Below are 26400 nucleotides of genomic sequence, written 5' to 3'. Positions count from 1 at the left end.
TGTTAGGATGCTGTATACTCCTCCTAAATCTTAAAAAAGATAAGGCAAGTGACTTGTTGGAGCTGAGGTTGTACTTCCTTTACGAATTAAACACAGAAAAGGAGAACAGGGAAACTCGTATATGACTCAAGAAGGCAATAGGAAAGGAGGCAGTATGATATGGCTAAAGTACATTTTCCAGATAGTTTCTCCTTTGTATATTGAATTCTCCCAAAAGAGAATGCAAAGTAGCTGATTAACTCTTCCCTGGGTACTCAAACAGTGGTTAAAACAAACAAACATACAAAAAAGAATTACACAGGAAATTCACCTTCCATTCACAGATTGAACGGTACATATATCTGGTTTATTCTTAGAAGGGTTAATTGATATCATAGGAATTGTGGAATAAAAACTGTCTGCCTCACTGTTAATAACTAGGACTAGAAACAGGGCTCTGCTACCTATACATATAAAGGTTAAAAATGTATAGTCTCTCTTGTGCATCCATGACAGTGTTCCTGACTCCTGTACTGTGGATTCTAAAGTAGGATGGTTCCATTTAAATCCAGAAGAGAGGATGGTTTTTTGTGTGCTTCCGTTCACATGAAATTGTGCAGAAATTGTATGTAGAATGTGCAGTTCCCTCCGTCAGAACATACTAGCTTTTAATTACACATATCAGCCAAAAAACATCACTGTACCTTGAAAACTGAGAAAACGGTATCCTACAGAAAAGATACCCAAAAATGATCAAGTATGCAGAAAGTATACAAGAGCTAAGAGGAGGTAAGTCAAGAGGTAGCCCATCCAAATAAAATATAATTCCTTACACTGCCTAACTAGAATTTTAAGATTAAAACCCAAACAGTTCTGTGAATCTCCTGATACACATCCTGTCGGCCTCCTTAACTCACACATTTTAATGTTTACGTTAGTATGTAGCAGGGAACCTGTTGTCCGAAATCTTTGATTTCATAATGACTGCTCTACAAAAAATAACTGCAGAAAGGAAAAAAAGAAAAGATGGGGGCAATGTGTACAAATGGTATGAATGTAAGTTCATACACTCATGAAAGTAAAGATGTGCTAATGGCAAAAATATGATATAGGAAACTGTATGGATATATACTTTACCTTGTGGCACAGTTAACGGTACAATGGAAGACAAGGATGTTGAAAGTCTAGAGGTCAAAGGAGATGATGTAGTGCGAGTAGTGGTTAATGTTGTTGTTTGCAAAGAAGTTCTTTCCACTGACTCTGTAGAAGCACTAGTGATAACACTTGGAGCAAAAGTAATGGTTGTAGATAAAACTGTGGGGATAAAAACTGGAGTGGACTTAGAGATACTAGTAGGAACTACTGATGAAGATGTTTTGCCATGTGGAGTAAATGTTGTATTTTGTAAAGAGAAATACGTAGTACTCTCAGCAGACCTAAAAGGTGAAGTAGTGAGGGATATAGACGTAGGCTCGGGGCTGGAGGTTGTGGCCGCTGTGGAGGAGAGTGTGGAAGTGGCGGGAGATGTCAGGCGGGTGCTGAGCGGGCTGCTGGGGGCAGGCGGAGAGCTGGGGCTTGGAGACGTCGTTGTGAGAGGGACTTCTGTGCTGGTGGCGGGGCTGGCCTCTCTGGAGACAGAGGTCTTGGAGGTGCTGGTGGCGGAGGTGGAGGCGCTGGTCTTCTGCGTGGTCAGAGGCGGTGCGATGTGTGGCACGGTTGTCTCTTTGTGTGTGAAGGCTGCCGGAGGAAAGCACAGGTTGACTGAGGGTGTTTAGGCCAAGCGGGGAAGGCAAAGGAGGTGGGCAGAAGCATTGAGCTGTTGCCTTGCGCAAAAGAAGCAGCCATGTATCTCGCTGAGTGAGACAGAGGATTGGGCTTCTGATTGCTTCCCTAAGGCTCCGCATTCTGCCGAGACGCCATCGGGGACATTGTATGTGTCAGTGGGCAGTGGGGTGGCCCTGGCTGCATGCTCAGTGCCCACACAGCCCCTCGCTGGTCTGCCCTCACCTCAGCAGGAAGGGGGATGGAAACAGAAGTGCAAAAGCTGAGAAAATCCGACATGTCAGGAGAGAGACTTCTTCCAGAACTGAAGAAATGGAAGGGAAAAAAACCCAGAAGCCACACATGAGATGCAAAAGAAGTCACTACGTCCCACTGGTGGCCAATGGCCGGGCATTCAGTGAGCAGTGGCTACTTGGGAAAAACTCCTCGCGACAATCCCCTCGTTTTACTGCTCAGCACAACATTCTGTGCTACAGAGCTTGTACTTGGTCGCTCCCTTTGGGTCACTCTCCTGGCTGTCTCCCTTAGCCACTACTTTCCCACTTGCTGGCAGGCAGAAGGAGAAAGAGGGAAGGCCTGGATGCTGTGCTAGCACTCCTCAGCCATAGCAAAAGCACTTGTGTGCTCTGAACACTGGCTGGGGCACACATCTAAACCAGAGCACCACTTGACTGGCTAGGAATAGAAATTAGCTCCGTCCCAGCAAGAGACAGTGCTGAGCCCCAGGCCTGCGGCAGGTCCCAGGCTGGCCAAAGGCAGCGGGAAGGGAGGGCCAAATGCCCCCAAAATATGCCATGAGTTTATGGTTCTGGGAAGGGAGGGCAGGAGAGAAGGAAGGCATGAAGGGTGGAGGAAAGGAAGGAAGGAAGTCTAGAAGCAAGGAGGGAGGAAGCAGTGGTAGGAGCTGGGAAGAGCAGACAGAAGCTGAAGGGCAGGAGGGGGCGGTACCGGGGTGTGAGGAGCTCATCCATGTTGAGGACACAGCTGAGGAGGGAGAAGAAGCAGTCGAAGGCAGGGGGCTGGTTTTGGCTGTGGAGGGTGCGGAAGACTCTGTGGCAGGCAACTCTTTTGGAGCAGTGGTTCTCATGGCAGAAGGCTTGGTCCTTAGTGTTGTCGGTGTAGGCTTGGGGCTGGAGGTTGTGGGCGCTGTGGAGGAGAGTGTGGAAGTGGCGGGAGATGTCAGGCGGGTGCTGAGCGGGCTGCTGGGGGCAGGTGGAGAGCTGGGGCTTGGAGACGTCGTTGTGAGAGGGACTTCTGTGCTGGTGGCGGGGCTGGCCTCTCTGGAGACAGAGGTCTTGGAGGTGCTGGTGGCGGATGTGGCGGTGCTGGTCTTCTGCGTGGTCAGAGGCGGCGCGATGTGTGGCACGGTTGTCTCTTTGTGTGTGAAGGCTGCCGGAGGAAAGCACAGGTTGACTGAGGGTGTCAGGCCAAGCGGGGAAGGCAAAGGAGGTGGGCAGAAGCATTGAGCTGTTGCCTTGTGCAAAAAAAAGCAAAATAAACAGCCATGTATCTCACTGAGTCTCGCTGAATGAGACAGAGGATTGGGCTTCTGTCTGCATCCCTAAGCCTCCCCGTTCTACCAAGAATCTCTCGGGGCCATTGTGTGTGACGGTGAGTGATGGGGTGGCCCTGGCTGGATGCTCAGCGCCCACACAGCCCCTCGCTGGCCTGCCCGTGCCTCAGCAGGAAGGGGGAGGGAACCAGAAGTGCAAAAGCTGAGGAAACCCAACATGTCAGGAGAGAGACATCATCCAGAATTGAAGAAACACAAGAGAAAGGAACCAAACCCACCCATAAGATGCAAAAGAAGTCTCTCCTCACCTCCTGCAGGTGGCCAATGCCCAGACTTTCTGTGAGCAATGGCTACTTGGGAGAAAGTCCTGCTGGCCACCCTCCCATTTTACTGCTTAGCACAACGATCTGTGGTACAGAGCATGTCCTTGGTTGCTCCCTTTGGGTCACTCTCCTGGCTGTGTCCTTGAGCCACCTCTTTCCCACTCACTGGCAGGCAGAAGGAGAATGAGGGAAGGCCTGGATGCTGTGCTAGCACTCCTCAGCCATAGCTAAAGCACTTGTGTGCTCTCAGCAGTGACTGGGGCACACACATAAATAGCACCAAGTGACTTACTAGGAAGAGAAATTTGCTCTGTCCTAACCAGAGACAGTGCAGAGCCCCAGGCCTGTAGCAGGTCCCAGGCTGGCCAAAGGCAGCGGGAAGGGAAGGCCAAGTGCCCCTAAAAATCTGCCCTGAGGGTATGGTTCTGGGAAGGAAGGGCAGGAAGGCAGGAAGAGTTGAAGGGTGGAAGGAAGGAAGGAAGAAGCAAGGAGGAAAGAAGAAATTGTAAGAGTTGGGAAGATGAGGCAGAAGGAGAAGGAAGGGCCGGAGGGAGCCGTACCGGGGTGTGAGGAGCTCATCCATGTTGAGGACACAGCTGAGGAGGGAGAAGAAGCAGTCGAAGGCAGGGGGCTGGTTTTGGCTGTGGAGGGTGCGGAAGACTCTGTGGTAGTCAACTCTTTCGGAGCAGTGGTTCTCGTGGCAGAAGGCTTGGTCCTTAGCGTTGTCGGTGTAGGCTTGGGGCTGGAGGTTGTGGCCGCTGTGGAGGAGAGTGTGGAAGTGGCGGGAGATGTCAGGCGGGTGCTGAGCGGGCTGCTGGGGGCAGGCGGAGAGCTGGGGCTTGGAGACGTCGTTGTGAGAGGGACTTCTGTGCTGGTGGCTGGGCTGGCCTCTCTGGAGACAGAGGTCTTGGAGGTGCTGGTGGCGGAGGTGGCGGCGCTGGTCTTCTGCGTGGTCAGAGGCGGCGCGATGTGTGGCACGGTTGTCTCTTTGTGTGTGAAGGCTGCCGGAGGAAAGCACAGGTTGACTGAGGGTGTTTAGGCCAAGCGGGGAAGGCAAAGGAGGTGGGCAGAAGCATTGAGCTGTTGCCTTGTGCAAAAGAAGCAGCCATGTATCTCGCTGAGTGAGACAGAGGATTGGGCTTCTGATTGCTTCCCTAAGGCTCCGCATTCTGCCGAGACGCCATCGGGGACATTGTATGTGTCAGTGGGCAGTGGGGTGGCCCTGGCTGCATGCTCAGTGCCCACACAGCCCCTCGCTGGTCTGCCCTCACCTCAGCAGGAAGGGGGATGGAAACAGAAGTGCAAAAGCTGAGAAAATCCGACATGTCAGGAGAGAGACTTCTTCCAGAACTGAAGAAATGGAAGGGAAAAAAACCCAGAAGCCACACATGAGATGCAAAAGAAGTCACTACGTCCCACTGGTGGCCAATGGCCGGGCATTCAGTGAGCAGTGGCTACTTGGGAAAAACTTCTCGCGACAATCCCCTCGTTTTACTGCTCAGCACAACATTCTGTGCTACAGAGCTTGTACTTGGTCGCTCCCTTTGGGTCACTCTCCTGGCTGTCTCCCTTAGCCACTACTTTCCCACTTGCTGGCAGGCAGAAGGAGAAAGAGGGAAGGCCTGGATGCTGTGCTAGCACTCCTCAGCCATAGCAAAAGCACTTGTGTGCTCTGAACACTGGCTGGGGCACACATCTAAACCAGAGCACCACTTGACTGGCTAGGAATAGAAATTAGCTCCGTCCCAGCAAGAGACAGTGCTGAGCCCCAGGCCTGCGGCAGGTCCCAGGCTGGCCAAAGGCAGCGGGAAGGGAGGGCCAAATGCCCCCAAAATATGCCATGAGTTTATGGTTCTGGGAAGGGAGGGCAGGAGAGAAGGAAGGCATGAAGGGTGGAGGAAAGGAAGGAAGGAAGTCTAGAAGCAAGGAGGGAGGAAGCAGTGGTAGGAGCTGGGAAGAGCAGACAGAAGCTGAAGGGCAGGAGGGGGCGGTACCACTTTTGTGCTCTCAGCAGTGACCTGGGCACACATCTAAAGCACAGAACGGGATGAGTTTCTAGGAGCAGAAATTAGGTACTTCCCAACCAGAGACAGTGCTGAGCCCCGGGCCTGCGGCAGGTCCCAGTCTGGCCAAAGGCAGCGGGAAGGGAGGGCCAAGTGACCCCCAAAATATGCCATGAGTTTATGGTTCTGGGAAGGAAGGGCAGGAGATAAGGAAGGCATGAATGGTGGAAAGAAGGAAGAAAGTCAAGAAGCAAGGAGGAAGGATGTAATGATAGGAGTTGGAAAGAGCAGGCAGAAGCAGGAGGAAGGGCCGGAGGGAGCCGTACCGGGGTGTGAGGAGCTCATCCATGTTGAGGACACAGTTGAGGAGGGAGAAGAAGCAGTCGAAGGCAGGGGGCTGGTTTTGGCTGTGGAGGGTGCGGAAGACTCTGTGGTCGTCAACTCTTTTGGAGCAGCGGTTCTCATGGCAGAAGGCTTGGTCCTTAGTGTTGTCGGTGTAGGCTTGGGGCTGGAGGTTGTGGCCGCTGTGGAGGAGAGTGTGGAAGTGGCGGGAGATGTCAGGCGGGTGCTGAGCGGGCTGCTGGGGGCAGGTGGAGAGCTGGGTCTTGGAGACATCGTTGTGAGAGGGACTTCTGTGCTGGTGGCGGGGCTGGCCTCTCTGGAGACAGAGGTCTTGGAGGTGCTGGTGGCGGAGGTGGAGGCGCTGGTCTTCTGCGTGGTCAGAGGCGGCGCGATGTGTGGCACGGTTGTCTCTTTGTGTGTGAAGGCTGCCGGAGGGAAGCACAGGTTGACTGAGGGTGTTTAGGCCAAGCGGGGAAGGCAAAGGAAGTGGGTAGAATCCCTGGGCTGGGGCCTGGGTCAAAAGAATCAAAGGAAGCAGCCACGAATCGCACTGCGTCTTGCTGAGTGAGAGGATTGGGCTTCTGACTGCTTCCCCAAGCGTCCCCTTCCTGCTGAGATGCCATCGGAACCATTGTGTGTGTCAGTGGGCAGTGGGGTGGCCCTGTCTGGACGCTCAGCACCCACACAGCCACTCGCTGGTTTGCCCTCACCTCAGCAGGAAGGGGGGGGAAACAGGAAGTGCAGAAGTTGAGAAAAACCAACATGACAGGAGGGAGACATCATACAGAATTGAAGAAACACAAGAGAAAGGAACCAAACCCACCCATAAGATGCAAAAGAAGTCTCTCCTCACCACCTGCAGGTGGCCAATGCCCAGACATTCTGTAAGCAATGGCTACTTGGGAGAAAGTCCCGCTGGCCACCCTCCGTTTTTAGTGCTGAGCACAACGTTCTGTGATACAGAGCTTGTCCTTGGTCGCTCCCTTTGGGTCAGCACTCCTGGCTGTCTCCCTTAGCCACTACTTTCCCACTTGCTGGCAGGCAGATGGAGAATGAGGGAAGGCCTGGATGCTGTGCTAGCACTCCTCAGCCATAGCTAAAGCACTTGTGTGCTCTGAACACTGGCTGGGGCACACATCTAAACCAGAGCACCACGTGACTGGCTAGGAACAGAAATTAGCTCCGTCCCAGCCAGAGACAGTGCTGAGCCCCAGGCCTGCGGCAGGTCCCAGGCTGGCCAAAGGCAGCGGGAAGGGAGGGCCAAATGCCCCCAAAATATGCCATGAGTTTATGGTTCTGGGAAGGGAGGGCAGGAGAGAAGGAAGGCATGAAGGGTGGAGGAAAGGAAGGAAGGAAGTCTAGAAGCAAGGAGGGAGGAAGCAGTGGTAGGAGCTGGGAAGAGCAGACAGAAGCTGAAGGGCCGGAGGGAGCCGTACCGGGGTGTGAGGAGCTCATCCATGTTGAGGACACAGCTGAGGAGGGAGAAGAAGCAGTCGAAGGCAGGGGGCTGGTTTTGGCTGTGGAGGGTGCGGAAGACTCTGTGGCAGGCAACTCTTTTGGAGCAGCGGTTCTCATGGCAGAAGGCTTGGTCCTTAGTGTTGTCGGTGTAGGCTTGGGGCTGGAGGTTGTGGGCGCTGTGGAGGAGAGTGTGGAAGTGGCGGGAGATGTCAGGCGGGTGCTGAGCGGGCTGCTGGGGGCAGGCGGAGAGCTGGGGCTTGGAGACGTCGTTGTGAGAGGGACTTCTGTGCTGGTGGCGGGGCTGGCCTCTCTGGAGACAGAGGTCTTGGAGGTGCTGGTGGTGGAGGTGGCGGCGCTGGTCTTCTGCGTGGTCAGAGGCGGCGCGATGTGTGGCACGGTTGTCTCTTTGTGTGTGAAGGCTGCCGGAGGAAAGCACAGGTTGACTGAGGGTGTTTAGGCCAAGCGGGGAAGGCAAAGGAGGTGGGCAGAAGCCCTGGGCTGGGGCCTGGTCAAAAAAATCAAAGGAAGCAGCCACGAATCGTACTGTGTCTTGCTGAATGACAGAGAGGATTGGGATTGTGACTGCTTCCCTAAGCCTCCCTGTTCTACCAAGAATCTCTTGGGGCTACTGTGTGTGTCAGTGGGCAGTAGGGTGGCCCTGTCTGGATGCTCAGCACCTACACGGCCCCTCGCTGGCCTGCCCTCGCCTCAGCAGGAAGGGGGAGGGAACCAGATGTGCAAAAGCCGAGGAAATCCGACATGTCAGGAGAGAGACTTCTTCCAGAAGTGAAGAAACGCAAGGGAAAAAAAGCAAAAGCCACACATGAGATGTAAAATGAGTCCCTCCCCACCTCCTACCGTTGGCCAATGCTCAGACGTTCTGTGAGCAATGGCTACTTGCGAAAAATTCCTCTCGGCCACCCTCCTGTTTTACTGCTCAAAATGACATTCTGTGGTACAGAGCATGTCCTTGGTCGCTCCCTTTGGGTCACTCTCCTGGCTGTGTCCCTAAGCCACCCCTTGCCCACTCGCTGATAGGCAGAAGGAGAAAGAGGGAAGGCCTGGATGCTGTGCTAGCACTCCTCAGACATAGCTAAACCACTTTTGTGCTCTCAGCAGTGACCTGGGCACACATCTAAAGCACAGAACGGGACGAGTTTCTAGGAGCAGAAATTAGGTACTTCCCAACCAGAGACAGTGCTGAGCCCCGGGCCTGCGGCAGGTCCCAGTCTGGCCAAAGGCAGCGGGAAGGGAGGGCCAAGTGACCCCCAAAATATGCCATGAGTTTATGGTTCTGGGAAGGAAGGGCAGGAGATAAGGAAGGCATGAAGGGTGGAAAGAAGGAAGAAAGTCAAGAAGGAAGGAGGGAGGATGTAATGATAGGAGTTGGAAAGAGCAGGCAGAAGCAGGAGGAAGGGCAGGAGGGAGCCGTACCGGGGTGTGAGGAACTCATCCATGTTGAGGACACAGTTGAGGAGGGAGAAGAAGCAGTCGAAGGCAGGGGGCTGGTTTTGGCTGTGGAGGGTGCGGAAGACTCTGTGGTCGTCAACTCTTTTGGAGCAGCGGTTCTCATGGCAGAAGGCTTGGTCCTTAGTGTTGTCGGTGTAGGCTTGGGGCTGGAGGTTGTGGCCGCTGTGGAGGAGAGTGTGGAAGTGGCGGGAGATGTCAGGCGGGTGCTGAGCGGGCTGCTGGGGGCAGGCGGAGAGCTGGGTCTTGGAGACATCGTTGTGAGAGGGACTTCTGTGCTGGTGGCGGGGCTGGCCTCTCTGGAGACAGAGGTCTTGGAGGTGCTGGTGGGGGAGCTGGCGGCGCTGGTCTTCTGCGTGGTCAGAGGCGGCGCGATGTGTGGCACGGTTGTCTCTTTGTGTGTGAAGGCTGCCGGAGGAAAGCACAGGTTGACTGAGGGTGTTTAGGCCAAGCGGGGAAGGCAAAGGAGGTGGGCAGAATCCCTGGGCTGGGGCCTGGGTCAAAAGAATCAAAGGAAGCAGCCACGAATCGCACTGCGTCTTGCTGAGTGAGAGGATTGGGCTTCTGACTGCTTCCCCAAGCGTCCCCTTCCTGCTGAGATGCCATCGGAACCATTGTGTGTGTCAGTGGGCAGTGGGGTGGCCCTGTCTGGACGCTCAGCACCCACACAGCCACTCGCTGGTTTGCCCTCACCTCAGCAGGAAGGGGGGGGAAACAGGAAGTGCAGAAGTTGAGAAAAACCAACATGACAGGAGGGAGACATCATACAGAACTGAAGAAACAAAAGAGAAAGGAACCAAACCCACCCATAAGATGCAAAAGAAGTCTCTCCTCACTTACTGCAGGTGGCCAATGCCCAGACATTCTGTGAGCAATGGCTACTTGGGAGAAAGTCCCGCTGGCCACCCTCCGTTTTTACTGCTCAGCACAACGTTCTGTGGTACAGAGCTTGTCCTTGGTCGCTACCTTTGGGTCAGCACTCCTGGCTGTCTCCCTTAGCCACTACTTTCCCACTTGCTGGCAGGCAGAAGGAGAATGAGGGAAGGCCTGGATGCTGTGCTAGCACTCCTCAGCCATAGCTAAAGCACTTGTGTGCTCTGAACACTGGCTGGGGCACACATCTAAACCAGAGCACCACGTGACTGGCTAGGAACAGAAATTAGCTCCATCCCAGCCAGAGACAGTGCAGAGACCCAGGACTGCAGCAAGTCCCAGACTGGCCAAAGGCAGCGGGAAGGGAGAGCCAAGTGACCCCCAAAATATGCCATGAGTTTATGGTTCTGGGAAGGAAGGGCAGGAGATAAGGAAGGCATGAAGGGTGGAAAGAAGGAAGGAAGTCAAGAAGCAAGGAGGGAGGAAGCAGTGGTATGAACTGGGAAGAGCAGACAGAAGCTGAAGGGCCGGAGGGAGCCGTACCGGGGTGTGAGGAGCTCATCCATGTTGAGGACACAGCTGAGGAGGGAGAAGAAGCAGTCGAAGGCAGGGGGCTGGTTTTGGCTGTGGAGGGTGCGGAAGACTCTGTGGCAGGCAACTCTTTTGGAGCAGTGGTTCTCGTGGCAGAAGGCTTGGTCCTTAGTGTTGTCGGTGTAGGCTTGGGGCTGGAGGTTGTGGCCGCTGTGGAGGAGAGTGTGGAAGTGGCGGGAGATGTCAGGCGGGTGCTGAGCGGGCTGCTGGGGGCAGGCGGAGAGCTGGGGCTTGGAGACGTCGTTGTGAGAGGGACTTCTGTGCTGGTGGCGGGGCTGGCCTCTCTGGAGACAGAGGTCTTGGAGGTGCTGGTGGCGGAGGTGGCGGCGCTGGTCTTCTGCGTGGTCAGAGGCGGCGCGATGTGTGGCACGGTTGTCTCTTTGTGTGTGAAGGCTGCCGGAGGAAAGCACAGGTTGACTGAGGGTGTTTAGGCCAAGCGGGGAAGGCAAAGGAGGTGGGCAGAAGCATTGAGCTGTTGCCTTGCGCAAAAAAAGGAAATAAACAGCCATGTATCTCACTGAGTCTCGCTGAATGAGACAGAGGATTGGGCTTCTGTCTGCATCCCTAAGCCTCCCCGTTCTACCAAGAATCTCTCGGGGCCATTGTGTGTGACGGTGAGTGATGGGGTGGCCCTGGCTGGATGCTCAGCGCCCGCACAGCCCCTCGCTGGCCTGCCCGTGCCTCAGCAGGAAGGGGGAGGGAACCAGAAGTGCAAAAGCTGAGGAAACCCAACATGTCAGGAGAGAGACATCTTCCAGAACTGAAGAAACATGAAGGAAAACAACTCAAAGCTCACCCATGAGATGTAAAAGGAGTCCCTCCCCACCTCCCATTGGTGGCCAATGCCCAGACGTTCTGCGAGAAGCGACTACTTGGGAAAAATTCCTCGCAGCCACCCTCCCATTTTACTGCTTAGCACAACGATCTGTGGTACAGAGTATGTCCTTGGTTGCTCCCTTTGGGTCACTCTCCTGGCTGTGTCCTTGAGCCACCTCTTTCCCACCCGCTGGCAGGCAGAAGGAGAAAGAGGGGAGGCCTGGATGCTGTGCTAGCACTCCTCAGCCATAGCTAAAGCACTTGTGTGCTCTCAGCAGTGACTGGGGCACGCACATAAATAGCACCAGGTGACTTACTAGGAAGAGAAATTTGCTCTGTCCTAACCAGAGACAGTGCAGAGCCCCAGGCCTGTAGCAGGTTCCAGGCTGGCCAAAGGCAGCGGGAAGGGAAGGCCAAGTGCCCCTAAAAATCTGCCCTGAGGGTATGGTTCTGGGAAGGAAGGGCATGAGAGAAGGAAGGCAGGAAGTGTTGAAGGGTGGAAGGAAGGAAGGAAGGCAAGAACCAAGGAGGGAGGAAGACATCATAAGAGTTGGGAAGAGCAGGCAGAAGCAGGAGGAAGGGCTGGAGGGAGCCGTACTGGGGTGTGAGGAGCTCATCCATGTTGAGGACACAGTTGAGGAGGGAGAAGAAGCAGTCGAAGGCAGGGGGCTGGTTTTGGCTGTGGAGGGTGCGGAAGACTCTGTGGTCGTCAACTCTTTTGGAGCAGTGGTTCTCATGGCAGAAGGCTTGGTCCTTAGTGTTGTCGGTGTAGGCTTGGGGCTGGAGGTTGTGGGCGCTGTGGAGGAGAGTGTGGAAGTGGCGGGAGATGTCAGGCGGGTGCTGAGCGGGCTGCTGGGGGCAGGCGGAGAGCTGGGGCTTGGAGACGTCGTTGTGAGAGGGACTTCTGTGCTGGTGGCGGGGCTGGCCTCTCTGGAGACAGAGGTCTTGGAGGTGCTGGTGGCGGAGGTGGCGGCGCTGGTCTTCTGCGTGGTCAGAGGCGGCGCGATGTGTGGCACGGTTGTCTCTTTGTGTGTGAAGGCTGCCGGAGGAAAGCACAGGTTGACTGAGGGTGTTTAGGCCAAGCGGGGAAGGCAAAGGAGGTGCGTAGAATCCCTGGGCTGAGGCCTGGGGCAAAAGAAGCAAAAGAAGCAGCTGTGTATCTCACTGAGTCTCACTGAGCAAGAGAGAGGATTTGGCTTCTGACTGCTTCCCTAAGGCTCCCCTTCCTGCTGAGACACTGTCAGGGCCAATGTGTGTGTCAGTGGGCAGTGGGGTGGCCCTGTCTGGACGCTCAGCACCCTCACAGCCTCTCACTGGCCTCCCCTCACCTCAGCAGGAAGGCGGAGGCAACCAGTAGTGCAAAAGCCGAAAAAACCCGGTATGTGAGGAATGAGACTTAACAGAATCACAGAACCATCTAGTTTGGAAAGGACCTTGAAGATCATCTGGTCCAACCGTTCACCTAGCACTGACAGTTCCCAACTACACCATATCCTTAAGTGCTAAATCAACCTGACTCTTAAACACCTCCAGGGATGGGGACTCCACCACCTCCCTGGGCAGCCCATTCCAACACTTAACAACACTTTCTGTAAAGAAGTATTTCCTGACATCTAGTCTAAACTTCTCCTGGCGCAACTTGAGGCCATTACCTCTTGTCCTGTTGCTTACTACTTGGTTAAAGAGGCTGAAACCCAGCTCTCTTCATCTTCCTTTCAGGTACTGTAGAGGGCGATGAGGTCTTCCCTCAGCCTCCTCTTCTCCAGACTAAACAGCCCCAGTTCCCTCAGCCATTCCTCGTATGACATGTTCTCCAGGCCCTTCACCAGCTCCGTTGCCCTTCTCTGGACACGCTTGAGTCATTCAATGGCCTTTTTGGAGTGAGGGGCCCAAAACTGAACCCGCTGGTGAGGTGCAGCCTCACCAGTGCCAAGCACAGGGGTCAGATCCCTTCCCTGTCCCTGCTGGCCACGCCAGTGCTGACACAAGCCAGGATGCCATCGGCCTTCTTGGCCACCTAGGCACACTGCTGGCTCCTGTTCAGCCAGCTGGCAACCAACCCCCCCAGGCCCCTCTCTGACTGGCAGCTCTCCAGCCACTCCTCCCCAAGCCTGTAGCGCTGCTGGGGGTTGTTGTGGCCCAAGGGCAGCCCCCAGCATTTGCCCTCAGTGAAACTCCCCCAGTTGGGCTCAGCCCATGGCTCCAGCCTGTCCAGGTCTCTCTGCAGAGCCTCCCCACCCTCGAGCAGATCAACACTCCCGCCCAACTGGGTGTCATCTGCAAACTGACTGAGGGTGCACTCGATCCCCTCATCCAGATCATCAATAAAGATGTTAAACAGGAGTGACCCCAAAACCGAGCCCTGGGGGACACCACTCGTGACCGGCCACCAGCTGGATTTAACTCCGTTCACCACAACTCTCTGGGCCCGGTTGTCCAGCCAGTTTATAACCCAGCGAAGTGTGCAGTTGTCCAAACCTCGAACAGCCAGTTTCACCAGGAGAATGCTGTGGGAAACGGTGTCAAAAGCCTTGCTAAAGTCAAGGTAAACAACCTCCACAGCCTTTCCCTCATCCAATAAGCAGGTCACTCTGTCACAGAAGGAGATCAGGTTTGTCAAGCAGGACCTGCCTTTCCTAAACCCATGCTGACTGGGCCTGAGCATCTGGTTGTCCCACATGTGTTGTATGGTGGCATTTAGGATGAGCTGCTCCATCAGCTTCCCAGGTACCGAAGTCAAGCTGACAGGCCTGTAATTTCCCGGATCATCCTTCCGACCCTTCTTATAGATGGGCGTCACATTGGCCAGTTTCCAATCAGTCGGGACCTCCCCGGTCAGCCAGGACTGCTGGTAAATGATGGGAAGTGGCTTGGTGAGCACCCAGCCAGCTCCTTCAGCACCCTCGGGTGTATCCCATCTGGTCCCATAGACCTGTGTATGTCTGTGTGATGCAGCAGGTCACTGACTGTCTCCTGGATTGCAGGGGGGTCGTTCTCCCAGTCTCTGTATTCTGGCTGTGGAGGCTGGATTCCATCAATACAACTAATCTTGTTATTAAAGACTGAGGCAAAGAAGGCATTAAGCACCTCAGCCTTCTCCTCAACACTTGTTACCATGTTTCCTCCTGTGTCTAGCAGGGGATGGAGGCTCTCCCTGGACCATCTTTTGCTACTGACATGCTTACAAACACATTTCTTGTTATCCTTGATTGCAGAGGCCAAATTAATTTCCAGCTGGTCTTTAGCCCTCCTTATTTCCACCCTGCATAGCCTCACAGCCTCTCTGTAATCACTGTGAGTGGCTAGCCCCTTCTTCCAAAGGCTGTAAACTCTCCTTTTCTCCCTGAGATGCAGCCAAAGTTCCCTGTTCAGCCAGGGTGGTCTTCTCTGGCTTCGGCTTCTCTTACAGTGCCTGGGGACTGCCTGCTCCTGAGCCATTAACACTTCCTTCTTAAAGAGCGCCCAGCCTTCCTGGGCCCCTGTACCCTTCCGGAGAGTCTGCCAGGGGATCCTTTCAAACAGGTGCCTAAACAAGACGAAGTCAGCCCTTTTGAAGTCCAGGATGTCAGTGCTGCTTAGCTCTCTCCTGGCCTCTCTAAGAATAGAGAACACTATAACTTTGTGATCGCTGTGCCCTAGTTGGCCTCCAACCACCACATAATCCACCAGTCCTTCTCTGTTCAGAAAGAGGAGATCCAGCAGGGCACCTTCTCTACTCGGTTCTCTCACTGACTTCTTCTAAAATTGAAGAAAGGGAAGGGAAAAAAACCCAAAAGCCACCCATGAGACATAAAGAGAGTCCCTACCTCCCATTGGTGGCCAATGCCCAAGCGTTCTGTGTGCAATGGCTATTTAGGAAAAACTCCTCGTGGCCACCCCCCAGTTTTACTGCTCAATAGAACATTCTGTGGTACAAAGCATGTCCTTGGTCTCTCCCATTGGGTCACTCTCCTAGCTGTGTCGCTGAGCCACCACTTGCCACTCACTGACAGGCAGAAGGAGAAAGAGGGAAGGCCTGGATGCTGTGCTAGCACTCCTCAGACATAGCTAAAGCACCTTTGTGCTCTGAACACTGGCTGGGGCACACATCTAAAACACAGCACTGCGAGACTTTCTAGGAACGGAAATTAGCTCCGTCACAACCAGAGACAGTGCAGAGAGTCAAGGCCTGTAGCAGGTCCCAGGCTGGCCAAAGGAGGCGGGAAGGGAGGGCCAAATGCCCAAAAATATCCGCTATGAGTTTATGGTTCTGGGAAAAAAGGGCATGAGAGAAGGTAGGCAGGAAGGGTGGAAGGGTGGAAGGAAGGAGTATTAAGAGATGAGAAGACCAGGCAGAAGCAGGAGGAAGGGCCGGAGGGAGCCGTACCGGGGTGTGAGGAGCTCATCCATGTTGAGGACACAGTTGAGGAAGGAGAAGAAGCAGTCGAAGGCAGGGGGCTGGTTTTGGCTGTGGAGGGTGCGGAAGACTCTGTGGTAGTCAACTCTTTCGGAGCAGCGGTTCTCGTGGCAGAAGGCTTGGTCCTTAGTGTTGTCGGTGTAGGCTTGGGGCTGGAGGTTGTGGCCGCTGTGGAGGAGAGTGTGGAAGTGGCAGGAGATGTCAGGCGGGTGCTGAGCGGGCTGCTGGGGGCAGGCGGAGAGCTGGGGCTTGGAGACGTCGTTGTGAGAGGGACTTCTGTGCTGGTGGCGGGGCTGGCCTCTCTGGAGACAGAGGTCTTGGAGGTGCTGGTGGCGGAGGTGGAGGCGCTGGTCTTCTGCGTGGTCAGAGGCGGCGCGATGTGTGGCACGGTTGTCTCTTTGTGTGTGAAGGCTGCCGGAGGGAAGCACAGGTTGACTGAGGGTGTTTAGGCCAAGCGGGGAAGGCAAAGGAAGTGGGTAGAATCCCTGGGCTGGGGCCTGGGTCAAAAGAATCAAAGGAAGCAGCCACGAATCGCACTGCGTCTTGCTGAGTGAGAGGATTGGGCTTCTGACTGCTTCCCCAAGCGTCCCCTTCCTGCTGAGATGCCATCGGAACCATTGTGTGTGTCAATGGGCAGTGGGGTGGCCCTGTCTGGACGCTCAGCACCCACACAGCCACTCGCTGGTTTGCCCTCACCTCAGCAGGAAGGGGGGGGAAACAGGAAGTGCAGAAGTTGAGAAAAACCAACATGACAGGAGGGAGACATCATACAGAATTGAAGAAACACAAGAGAAAGGAACCAAACCCACCCATAAGATGCAAAAGAAGTCTCTCCTCACCTCCTGCAGGTGGCCAATGCCCAGACATTCTGTGAGCAATGGCTACTTGGGAGAAAGTCCCGCTGGCCACCCTCCGTTTTTAGTGCTCATCACAACGTTCTGTGGTACAGAGCTTGTCCTTGGTCGCTCCCTTTGGGTCAGCACTCCTGGCTGTCTCCCTTAGCCACTACTTTCCCACTTGCTGGCAGGCAGATGGAGAATGAGGGAAGGCCTGGATGCTGTGCTAGCACTCCTCAGCCATAGCTAAAGCACTTGTGTGCTCTGAACACTGGCTGGGGCACACATCTAAACCAGAGCACCACTTGACTGGCTAGGAATAGAAATTAGCTCCGTCCCAGCCAGAGACAGTGCTGAGCCCCAGGCCTGCGGCAGGTCCCAGGCTGGCCAAAGGCAGCGGGAAGGGAGGGCCAAATGCCCCCAAAATATGCCATGAGTTTATGGTTCTGGGAAGGGAGGGCAGGAGAGAAGGAAGGCATGAAGGGTGGAGGAAAGGAAGGAAGGAAGTCTAGAAGCAAGGAGGGAGGAAGCAGTGGTAGGAGCTGGGAAGAGCAGACAGAAGCTGAAGGGCCGGAGGGAGCCGTACCGGGGTGTGAGGAGCTCATCCATGTTGAGGACACAGCTGAGGAGGGAGAAGAAGCAGTCGAAGGCAGGGGGCTGGTTTTGGCTGTGGAGGGTGCGGAAGACTCTGTGGCAGGCAACTCTTTTGGAGCAGTGGTTCTCATGGCAGAAGGCTTGGTCCTTAGTGTTGTCGGTGTAGGCTTGGGGCTGGAGGTTGTGGCCGCTGTGGAGGAGAGTGTGGAAGTGGTGGGAGATGTCAGGTGGGTGCTGAGCGGGCTGCTGGGGGCAGGCGGAGAGCTGGGGCTTGGAGACGTCATTGTGAGAGGGACTTCTGTGCTGGTGGCGGGGCTGGCCTCTCTGGAGACAGAGGTCTTGGAGGTGCTGGTGGCGGAGGTGGCGGCGCTGGTCTTCTGCGTGGTCAGAGGTGGCGCGATGTGTGGCACGGTTGTCTCTTTGTGTTTGAAGGCTGCCGGAGGAAAGCACAGGTTGACTGAGGGTGTCAGGCCAAGCAGGGAAGGTAAAGGAGGTGGGTAGAATCCCTAGGCTGGTGCCTGGGTCAAAAGAATCAAAAGCAGTGGCCATGTATCGCACTGAGTCTCATAGAGTGAGTGAGAGGATTTGGCTTTTGACTGCTTCCCCAAGCCTCCCTGTCCAGCTGAGAAGCAGTTGGGGCCAATGTGTGTCAGTGGGCCGTGGGGTGGCCCTGTCTGGATGTTCAGCACCTACACAGCCACTTGCTTGCTTGCCCTCACCTCAGCATGAAGGGGGAGAGAAACAGTAGTACAAAAGTCTAGAAAACCTGACATGTCAGGAGAGAGACGTCTTCCATAACTGAAAAAATGGAAGGGAAAACCACTCAAAACCCACCCATGAGATGCAAAGGGCCCCCTCCCACCTCCTACTGGTGGCCAATGCCTAGGCAGTCTGCGAGCACTGGCTACTTGGGAAAAACTCCCCCTGGCCACCCTCCTGTGTTACTGCTCAGCACAACATTCTGTGGTACAGAGCATGTCCTTGGTCGCTACCTTTGGGTCACTCTCCTGGCTGAGTCCCTAAGCCACCCCTTGCCCACTCGCTGACAGGCAGATGGAGAATGAGGGAAGGCCTGGATGCTGTGCTAGCACTCCTCAGCCATAGCTAAAGCACTTGTGTGCTCTGAACACTGGCTGGGGCACACATCTAAACCAGAGCACCCAGCAACTTGCTAGGAACAGAAATTAGCTCCGTCCCAGCCAGAGACAGTACTGAGCCCCAGGCCTGTGGCAGGTCCCAGGCTGGCCAAAGGCAGCAGTAAGGGAGGACCAAGTGCCCAAAAATATCTGTAGTGAGTTTATGCTACTGGGAAGGAAGGGCAGGAGAGAAGGAAGGGAGGAAGCGAAGAAGGAAGGAAGAAAGGGTGGAAGGCAGGCAGAAAGGTAGGAAAGAGTGGTAGGAGCTGGGAAGAGCAGACAGAAGCAGGAGGAAGGGCAGGAGGGAGCCGTACTGGGGTGTGAGGAGCTCATCCATGTTGAGGACACAGCTGAGGAGGGAGAAGAAGCAGTCGAAGGCAGGGGGCTGGTTTTGGCTGTGGAGGGTGCGGAAGACTCTGTGGTCGTCAACTCTTTTGGAGCAGCGGTTCTCATGGCAGAAGGCTTGGTCCTTAGTGTTGTCGGTGTAGGCTTGGGGCTGGAGGTTGTGGCCGCTGTGGAGGAGAGTGTGGAAGTGGCGGGAGATGTCAGGCGGGTGCTGAGCGGGCTGCTGGGGGCAGGCGGAGAGCTGGGTCTTGGAGACATCGTTGTGAGAGGGACTTCTGTGCTGGTGGCGGGGCTGGCCTCTCTGGAGACAGAGGTCTTGGAGGTGCTGGTGGTGGAGGTGGCGGCGCTGGTCTTCTGCGTGGTCAGAGGCGGCGCGATGTGTGGCACGGTTGTCTCTTTGTGTGTGAAGGCTGCCGGAGGAAAGCACAGGTTGACTGAGGGTGTTTAGGCCAAGCGGGGAAGGCAAAGGAGGTGCGTAGAATCCCTGGGCTGGGTCCTGGGGCAAAAGTAGCAAAAGATGCAGCTGTGTATCATACTAATTCTTGTTGAATGAGAGAGAGGATTGGGCTTCTGACTACTTCCCTAAGGCTCCCCATTCTGCCGAGACACAGTCAGGGACATTGTATGTGTCATTGGGCAATGGGGTGACCTTGGCAGGACACTCAGCGCCCACATTTAGGGCCATTCCTCGGTACAAAGGGGGAGAGACCCACATGTGTAATAGCTGAGTAAACCCAACACGTCTAGAGAGAGATATCTTCCAGAAGTGAAGGAATGGTAGGGAAATCAACCCAAAACCCACCCATGAAACACAAATGCTGTTCCTCTCCACCTCACACCGCTGGCCAATGCTCAGGCAGTCTGTGAGCAATGGCTACTTGGGAAAACTCCCTCCGGCCACCCCCCCATTTATCTACTCATCACGATGTTCTGTGGTACAGAGGATGTCCTTGGTCGCTTCCTCTATGTCACCTCTCCTGGCTGTGTCGCTGAGCCACCTCTTTCCCACTTGCTGGCAGGCAGAAGGAGAAAGAGGGAAGGCCTGGATGCTGTGCTAGCACTCCTCAGCCATAGCTAAAGCACTTGTGTGCTCTGAACACTGGCTGGGGCACACATCCAAACCAGAGCACCAGGAGACTTGCTAGGAACAGAAATTAGCTCCGTCCCAGCAAGAGACAGTGCTGAGCCCCAGGCCTGCGGCAGGTCCCAGGCTGGCCAAGGGCAGCTGGAAGAGAGGGCCAAGTGCCATAAAAAGTCTTCCATAATTATATCATTCTGGGAAGGAAGGGCAGGAGAGAAGGAAGGGAGGAAGCGAAGAAGGAAGGAAGGAAGGGTGGAAGGCAGGCACGAAGGAAGGAAAGAATGGTAGGAGTTGGGAAGAGCAGGCAGAAGCAGGAGGAAGGGCAGGGGGGAGCTGTACCAGGGTATGAGGAGCTCATCCATGTTGAGGACACAGCTGAGGAGGGAGAAGAAGCAGTCGAAGGCAGGGGGCTGGTTTTGGCTGTGGAGGGTGAGGAAGACTCTGTGGCAGGCAACTCTTTTGGAGCAGTGGTTCTCGTGGCAGAAGGCTTGGTCCTTAGTGTTGTAGGTGTAGGCTTGGGGCTGGAGGTTGTGGCCGCTGTGGAGGAGAGTGTGGAAGTGGCGGGAGATGTCAGGCGGGTGCTGAGCGGGCTGCTGGGGGCAGGCGGAGAGCTGGGGCTTGGAGACGTCATTGTGAGAGGGACTTCTGTGCTGGTGGCAGGGCTGGCCTCTCTGGAGACAGAGGTCTTGGAGGTGCTGGTGGCCGAGGTGGCGGTGCTGGTCTTCTGCGTGGTCAGAGGCGGTGCGATGTGCGGCACGGTTGTCTCTTTGTGTGTGAAGGCTGCTGGAGGAAAGCACAGGTCATTTGAATCTTATTAGCTATTACGGGTCCTTATGTGTTCGAGACAGTTTTGGTGTAGACACCTAGGACACCTAGTATTAGTATATGGGCAAGGAATGGAGAATTGGGTCCCTCTAATCTGTTGTGTTTTAAAGGTGAAAGAATGGGGCCTTGTCCTCCAAATTATCCCATCCTGTCCTGCCTTCTTTTGGACATTTTAGACTAGAGAACATTTTGAAACATATCCTCTAGCAATTTTTCTGTCTCCTTCGTCTTTCAATTTTTGAGTGGTTATCTACTTTCATGTTAATTTTCTTTGGTTGGCATGCAGTTTACAATTTGTCTGCTGTAGATTCTGCTGGATAGGATCCATGGGAGAGCTGAGTCTACTGAAGGGACAGGCATTGCCCATGTATGGCTCTTAGCTCCCTCCTGACCAGAGCCCTCACCTGTTACTACTTTACTAGTTGAATTCTTAGCTCTGGTTGGCTCCCTTGCTACAAAGAAAGGGATGAGAGAAAAGAATGGTTGATTCTTGGGAAGGATTCTAGTCAAAGCACATTGCAGCCTCTCCTCAAACGATGCTGTCCTGTTCAACATCAAGACAACCCAGGCCTGTGGAGCCTGATGGGTCTAAATAGGAGAATATTATCCTGGATTTGAGTGTACATTTTCTTTCCCACCTTCCCCTGGTGACTCTTTTATACCCAGGGTCAGCATTGGCCAATGAGGTGGTATTTATTGACCCACACTTGTCATAGCTGTGCTAGGGGCTGGGCATCCTTTTGATGGGGATCATGCCTTGTGTTCTGTCGCTCACCCAAAAATGTCCTGAGGTGTAAATGGGAGACAAGATTCCAGTTTCGCTGCCTTCTGTTCCCCCCCCACTGTGCATTCTCAGGACAAAACTCTAAGGGGAGGGAACGTGTTAGCTTGTCTCTGATTGCTAGTTGTAGGGCAGGATCTCACAGATGTCTGTACCCTGGTAAAGGCCTGTGTCCTAGACCCTAACTCCCGAAGTGGCAAGGGAGGAGGTTGCAGTCAGGGTCACATGTGGGCCAGTCCCACACTGCCTGGCTCTCAGGAGTTCCATGCCAAAAGCAGTGGGAATTGAGAATGAATACTAAAGCTGAAGCCTGTGAGAGGTACAGCTTAGGAGAGAATGGTGGAAGCTGGAAGGAGCAAGCAGAGCAGCAGGAAGGGCAGGAGGGAGCCTTACCAGGATGTGATGGTTTCAACCATGTTGAGGACGCAGATGAGGCTGAGGTGGCAGGTGAAGAGCTGGTGCTTGGAGATATCCTTGTCAGTGGGACTTCTGGGCTGCTGGCAGGGCTGGCCTCTCTTGGGAGAGAAGTGCTGCTGGCAGATGTGGCAGAGGTGGTCTGTGTGATGAGATGCTGTGACTTTGTTGGTCTGCTGTGAGTGACAACTACAGAGAAAAAAGCACAGGTTGATTAAGGGTGGCAGGGCAAAAGGGGAAAGCAAAGGAGGTGGGCAATTCCCAGGCAGAATGCCCGGGCTATGGGTGGAGGTAAGAAAGGCAGGACAGACCACACTGTCTTACTGGGCAAGAGGGAGAAACGGGCCAGTGGATCCCCCCCCCAAATACGGGTCAAGAACTGGGCCTGATGGGTGCCCTCTGACAATTCAGCACTTCCTGCCTCTTCCTGAGGGAAGAAGAGCCTCTCTGGATGTGCATGTCTGCCCTCCAAGGTGTTCCAGACTGGGCAAGAACATAATCTGGAAAAGATGGGGTAAGTGAAGCAGAGTCTTAGGCCAAGGGCATCTCTCAGCTTCCTCTTACTCACCTACTGGGAGGTGGTGCAGAGTGGTTGCTTGGGTCCCCTCACTCTCTGTAAAGTAAGGAAGAATGGCTGGTAGTAATGGTTGGGAACTGGTAAGATTCCTAATTAAAGTGGGTTATGATACTTCCTCAGAGGAAGCTGCAATTGCTGGCACAAGAAGACCCAGCTGTGTGCACCCCAACAGTACTTTGTGGGAGACCGATGGATTGGGAGAGAGTGTACACCTGACCTCCCACTACATGAGACTTCTGTCCCAGTCTCTGCTGTCGGAGCTAACCTAGTAATTCATGTTGTCATACAGCCTCAGAGGAGACTGTCCTTGTTGACATATGGAGTACCTGACATCCCAAAGTCCTATTTTTAATATTTATTTTTGGGAGAATTTGTTACAATGTCTAGGGGGAACACATTCTGCCATCTGTGAGTTTTCAAGAACTTGCTTTGAAGCATAGAGAGATTTTGCATAAATTTGGAGGAAGTGTAGAGTATGGCCTTGAAGAGAGATGTTAGGTTTAAGATGATATTTGGATGTCAGATTCTTGCTCCATTGGCAAGACACATAAATTCCCGTTTTTATCACACTTCTTAAGTTATCCATGTCCTTTCCTATCTATACGCAATGTTAAGAGAACTAGTAAGAATGCCTGTTTTTTTTAATAAGGAACACATTGACATGTGTCTTGTGAGTGATAGCCTCCCCTGGCAGATATTAAAAAGTGATATTTACCTACTGTTGTTAGTTTAGGCTTGCTGAAAGCTGTTATCTGAGATGTGGTTTCAGTAGGTGTTGAAGTGGTTGTTTCCTTTTTGATAGTGGTCTTGAAGGGTGGTGTGGCGAACCTTGCTTGTTCCGTCTCTGTTGAAGCAGTGGTTGATGAGACAACAGGTGTAGGCCTTGGTGTAGTGGTCATGGTTCTTTTAGTTGAGGTAGTTATGGAAGGAGTAGTGATGGTTGTAGTCATATTTGGTGTGGTAAGAATTGTTGTTGTATGTTCTTTTGGAGTAAAGGTAAATAATATAATGTGAGTAATCAACTGAATAATTAAAAATAGATAAATTATGAAGAAGCTACCCATATTCCAGAGACTCAATTTTCATCCTTGTTCTTTTTGTGTATAATTTTTTTACATTCATGTTCTCATAAGCTTGCAAAATCTTTCTCTACGTATTTGTTTTCTGTTATCTCATATTTTTGTTCTCATTTTCTGTATTTTTCCTGTATTAGATTATTTTTTATATGCTTTTTTAAAGAAGTTATCTTTGTTGTCATTCGTTGGCTAAAGTCTGTATGAGCTTTGCCCGAATGACAGTTTCATTGTCTATTCTTATCAGCCACAGTTTCAGCTTTCCACAATTTGTATTACACAGATAATAATATCATACTATAAGACTTTCCTTGTCCCAGTGCACAATCACCTGTTACAATGGCAGCCTTTGAAGCTGAGATTTGACACCTGTAGGACCTCTTTTTAAATCTGCTTTCCCTGATAGCCTGTTCTAGGATGGCTTATTAGTTGAGTGCATGTTGGTGGGAAGCAACATGTTATTATGAGTGTCCACAATACATAGAATCAGAAAGTTATTTATGTTGGAGGAGTCATCCTCCTGAGAGCAGGGCTCTAGAATCCTAGACAAAGCTGCTGGACTGGGACCTGTGTGATTCTGCTTTGGATCCTGCTTATAATATTCAGAGTTAGTAGGTTGGGTGATCCTTGAATATTACTACATAACTGAACCTGTTGTGGAAAAAAGGCTGAAACTGAGCTAATAAATTCAACTGAGCTGAGCTGGCTCACTGCTTACAGAACTTTTAATGTGCTTCTCAGATGAGTCATACAAGTGATTTTTGGTTGTATTTTTAAGCTAGTGTCTATGTGCTTTCTCTTTCCACACACTTTCAATCTATGTCTGAACATTTCTGATTTACAGACTCCTCCTGGAAGCCTGCTTTGCTTACTTCATGGAGTCCTGTGCTTGTATGTTAAGATGGCATGCAATGCTTTCCTAGTAGTGATATCTAATCTATTTACAGTTATATTTAGAGTATTATTTACTCTAATTTATTTTAGACAGTAACACAAAAAACCTACCAGTTATTGACTTTATTGTGACAAGAGGTGATGCTGGTGGAGTTCTTGGAAATGTGATTTTTGAGGTCATTGTTGGATTTGTAGTCTCAGTAGCTACAGAAGAAGAAATACTAGGTCCTGTCGGTAGGGTACTGGTGGTAGAGCTTCTTGTTACTTCAGGCTGCACAGTTGTTACTAAGAGAGAGAGAAAAAATTAAGATCAGAAATAGCTCTTGATAATCCATTTATAATATACCTATATAAATTGAAAATTATTTTTAAGTAAAAACACTGTCTTAACAGCTACTAGTAGTAACTACAATTGAAAGCCATTAGCTTTTAGATGAAACGTTTGAGATAAGCTTTCCATCTATTCCTTTGCTTTTATGTGCAATAAATATATTGAACAGGAATTCTTGTAGAAACTTTACACAGTTTTTTCATTATCTTAAAGTGAATTTGGCATAAATACTTGTTCATATCAGTAGAAATGGAATAGCATTTTATTATTCACACAGCTGAGAGTGTAATGTTTTCCCAATACCATCTGTCTTCAGGGAAATTAATGAAATTTCTAAAAACCTTAAGCTTAATATATAGATAACTTTCTGGATCAGGCTATAGAGTTTTGGTATGCTAATTCATACATTTCCATGAAGACCTTAAACTGTCAAAGTATTATATGTCCAGTCACCACCAAGAACTGTGATGAAATTTTTGTGGGATTTTGTACATGGTAGAAATATAGAATGGGTTGGTTTGGAAGGCACCGTTAAAGGTCATCTAGTCCAACCGCCTCTGCCATGAGCAGGGACATCTTCAACTAGATCAGGTTACTCAAAGCCCCCTCCAAACTGGCCTTGAATGTTTCCAGGGATGGGGCATCCACCAACTCTCTGGGCAACCTCTGCCAGTGTTTCACTACACTCACCGTAAAAAAATTCTTCTTTACATCTAGTCTGAATCTACCTTCTTTTAGGGGTAAAACCATCACCCCTTGTCCTGTCGCTACAGTCCTTGTTAAAAGGTCTGTCCCCATCTTTCCTGTAAGCCCCCTTCAAGTATTGAAAGGCTGCTCTAAGGTCTCCCCAGAGCCTTCTCCTCTCCAGGCTGAACAACCGCAACTCCCCCAGCCTGTCCTCACAGGAGAGGGGTTCCAGCCCTCTGATCATCTTCGTGGCCTCCTCTGGACCCACTCCAACAGGTCCATGTCTTTCCTCTACTGAGGACTCCAGAGCTGGACACAGCACTGCAGAGGGGGTATCACGAGAGTGGAGTAGAGCACAAGAATCCCCTCCTTGACCTGCTGGCCACACTTCTCTTGATGCAGCCCAGGACACACTTGGCTTTCCGGACTGCGAGCACACATTGCTGGTTCATGTCCAGCTTTTCATCCACCATTACTCCCAAGTCGTTCTCCCCAGGGCTGCTCTCAATCCCTTCATCCCCCAGCCTGTATTGATACTGGGAGTTGCCCGGTCTCATGTTCAGGACCTTGCAGTTGACCTTGTTGAACCCCACAGGGTTCACATGGGCCCACTTCCTGATCTTGTCCAGGTCCCTCTGGATGGCATCCCATCCCTCAGGTGTGTCACCACACCACTCAGCCTGGTGTCATCTGCAAATGTGCTGAGGGTGCGCTTGATCCCACTGTCCATCAGAGCCAAGACAGAAGTCCTTATTCACTGACAGAGATATTTCATTATGATATCCTGAAGTGCCTATATATACCCAGGAAACAATGTTCTCCCAGTATTTGATTTTCTTAAGATGTCTAACAAATACTTCTGGGAAAAATTTTGTGATAACTGGTACCAAGTTATTTTTCATCATTACATCTTACGCATTTGAAACTGGTGATGCTGCTGTATCATGCAAAAAAGGATGCTGCTTACCTCATAAACACATATCAGGAGATACCTCATTGTGTAAGTACTAGTTTGGTCAACTATATAAACTAACCTGTTGAAGGTGAAGGTGTTTCTGGTGTGGTAGTAGTGCTTTCATATCCTGTTATGTAAAGGTAGAAGAGGTTAAGTGTGTGAAGCAAAGCATATTAAAATATTTCAAATAAGACAAATTACAGATTGGGTTCAAAGGATTGTCTTAATTAGTGAGATATTCCTGAAAATGCTTTATATTATATATTTCAGTGGTAAACTTCACATCAAAGGACTTAAACAATGACAAAGAAATCAATACATCTCATAA

The 26400-nt window shown here is 52.2% G+C and overlaps 1 protein-coding gene across 1 annotated transcript in view; it reads right to left on the bottom strand.

The window, feature by feature from the left end:
* Positions 1-21927: 21927 nt before the first annotated feature.
* Positions 21928-26400, bottom strand: part of MUC6 (mucin 6, oligomeric mucus/gel-forming) — a 31713-nt gene continuing 27240 nt past the window's right edge. The window contains exons 27-30 of the mRNA XM_074918646.1: positions 26152-26199; positions 24211-24384; positions 22848-23114; positions 21928-22055 (exon numbers count right to left, since the gene is read on the bottom strand). Of these exons, the coding sequence (XP_074774747.1) occupies positions 21928-22055; positions 22848-23114; positions 24211-24384; positions 26152-26199 (617 nt within the window). The remainder of the gene's footprint in view (positions 22056-22847; positions 23115-24210; positions 24385-26151; positions 26200-26400) is intronic.

This window comes from Athene noctua, chromosome 14 (assembly GCF_965140245.1).
Source record: "Athene noctua chromosome 14, bAthNoc1.hap1.1, whole genome shotgun sequence".
Classification (NCBI taxonomy): Eukaryota; Metazoa; Chordata; class Aves; order Strigiformes; family Strigidae; genus Athene; species Athene noctua.
The sequence above is the reverse complement of the archived record's forward strand: the minus strand, read 5'-3'. Positions and strand labels throughout refer to the sequence as shown.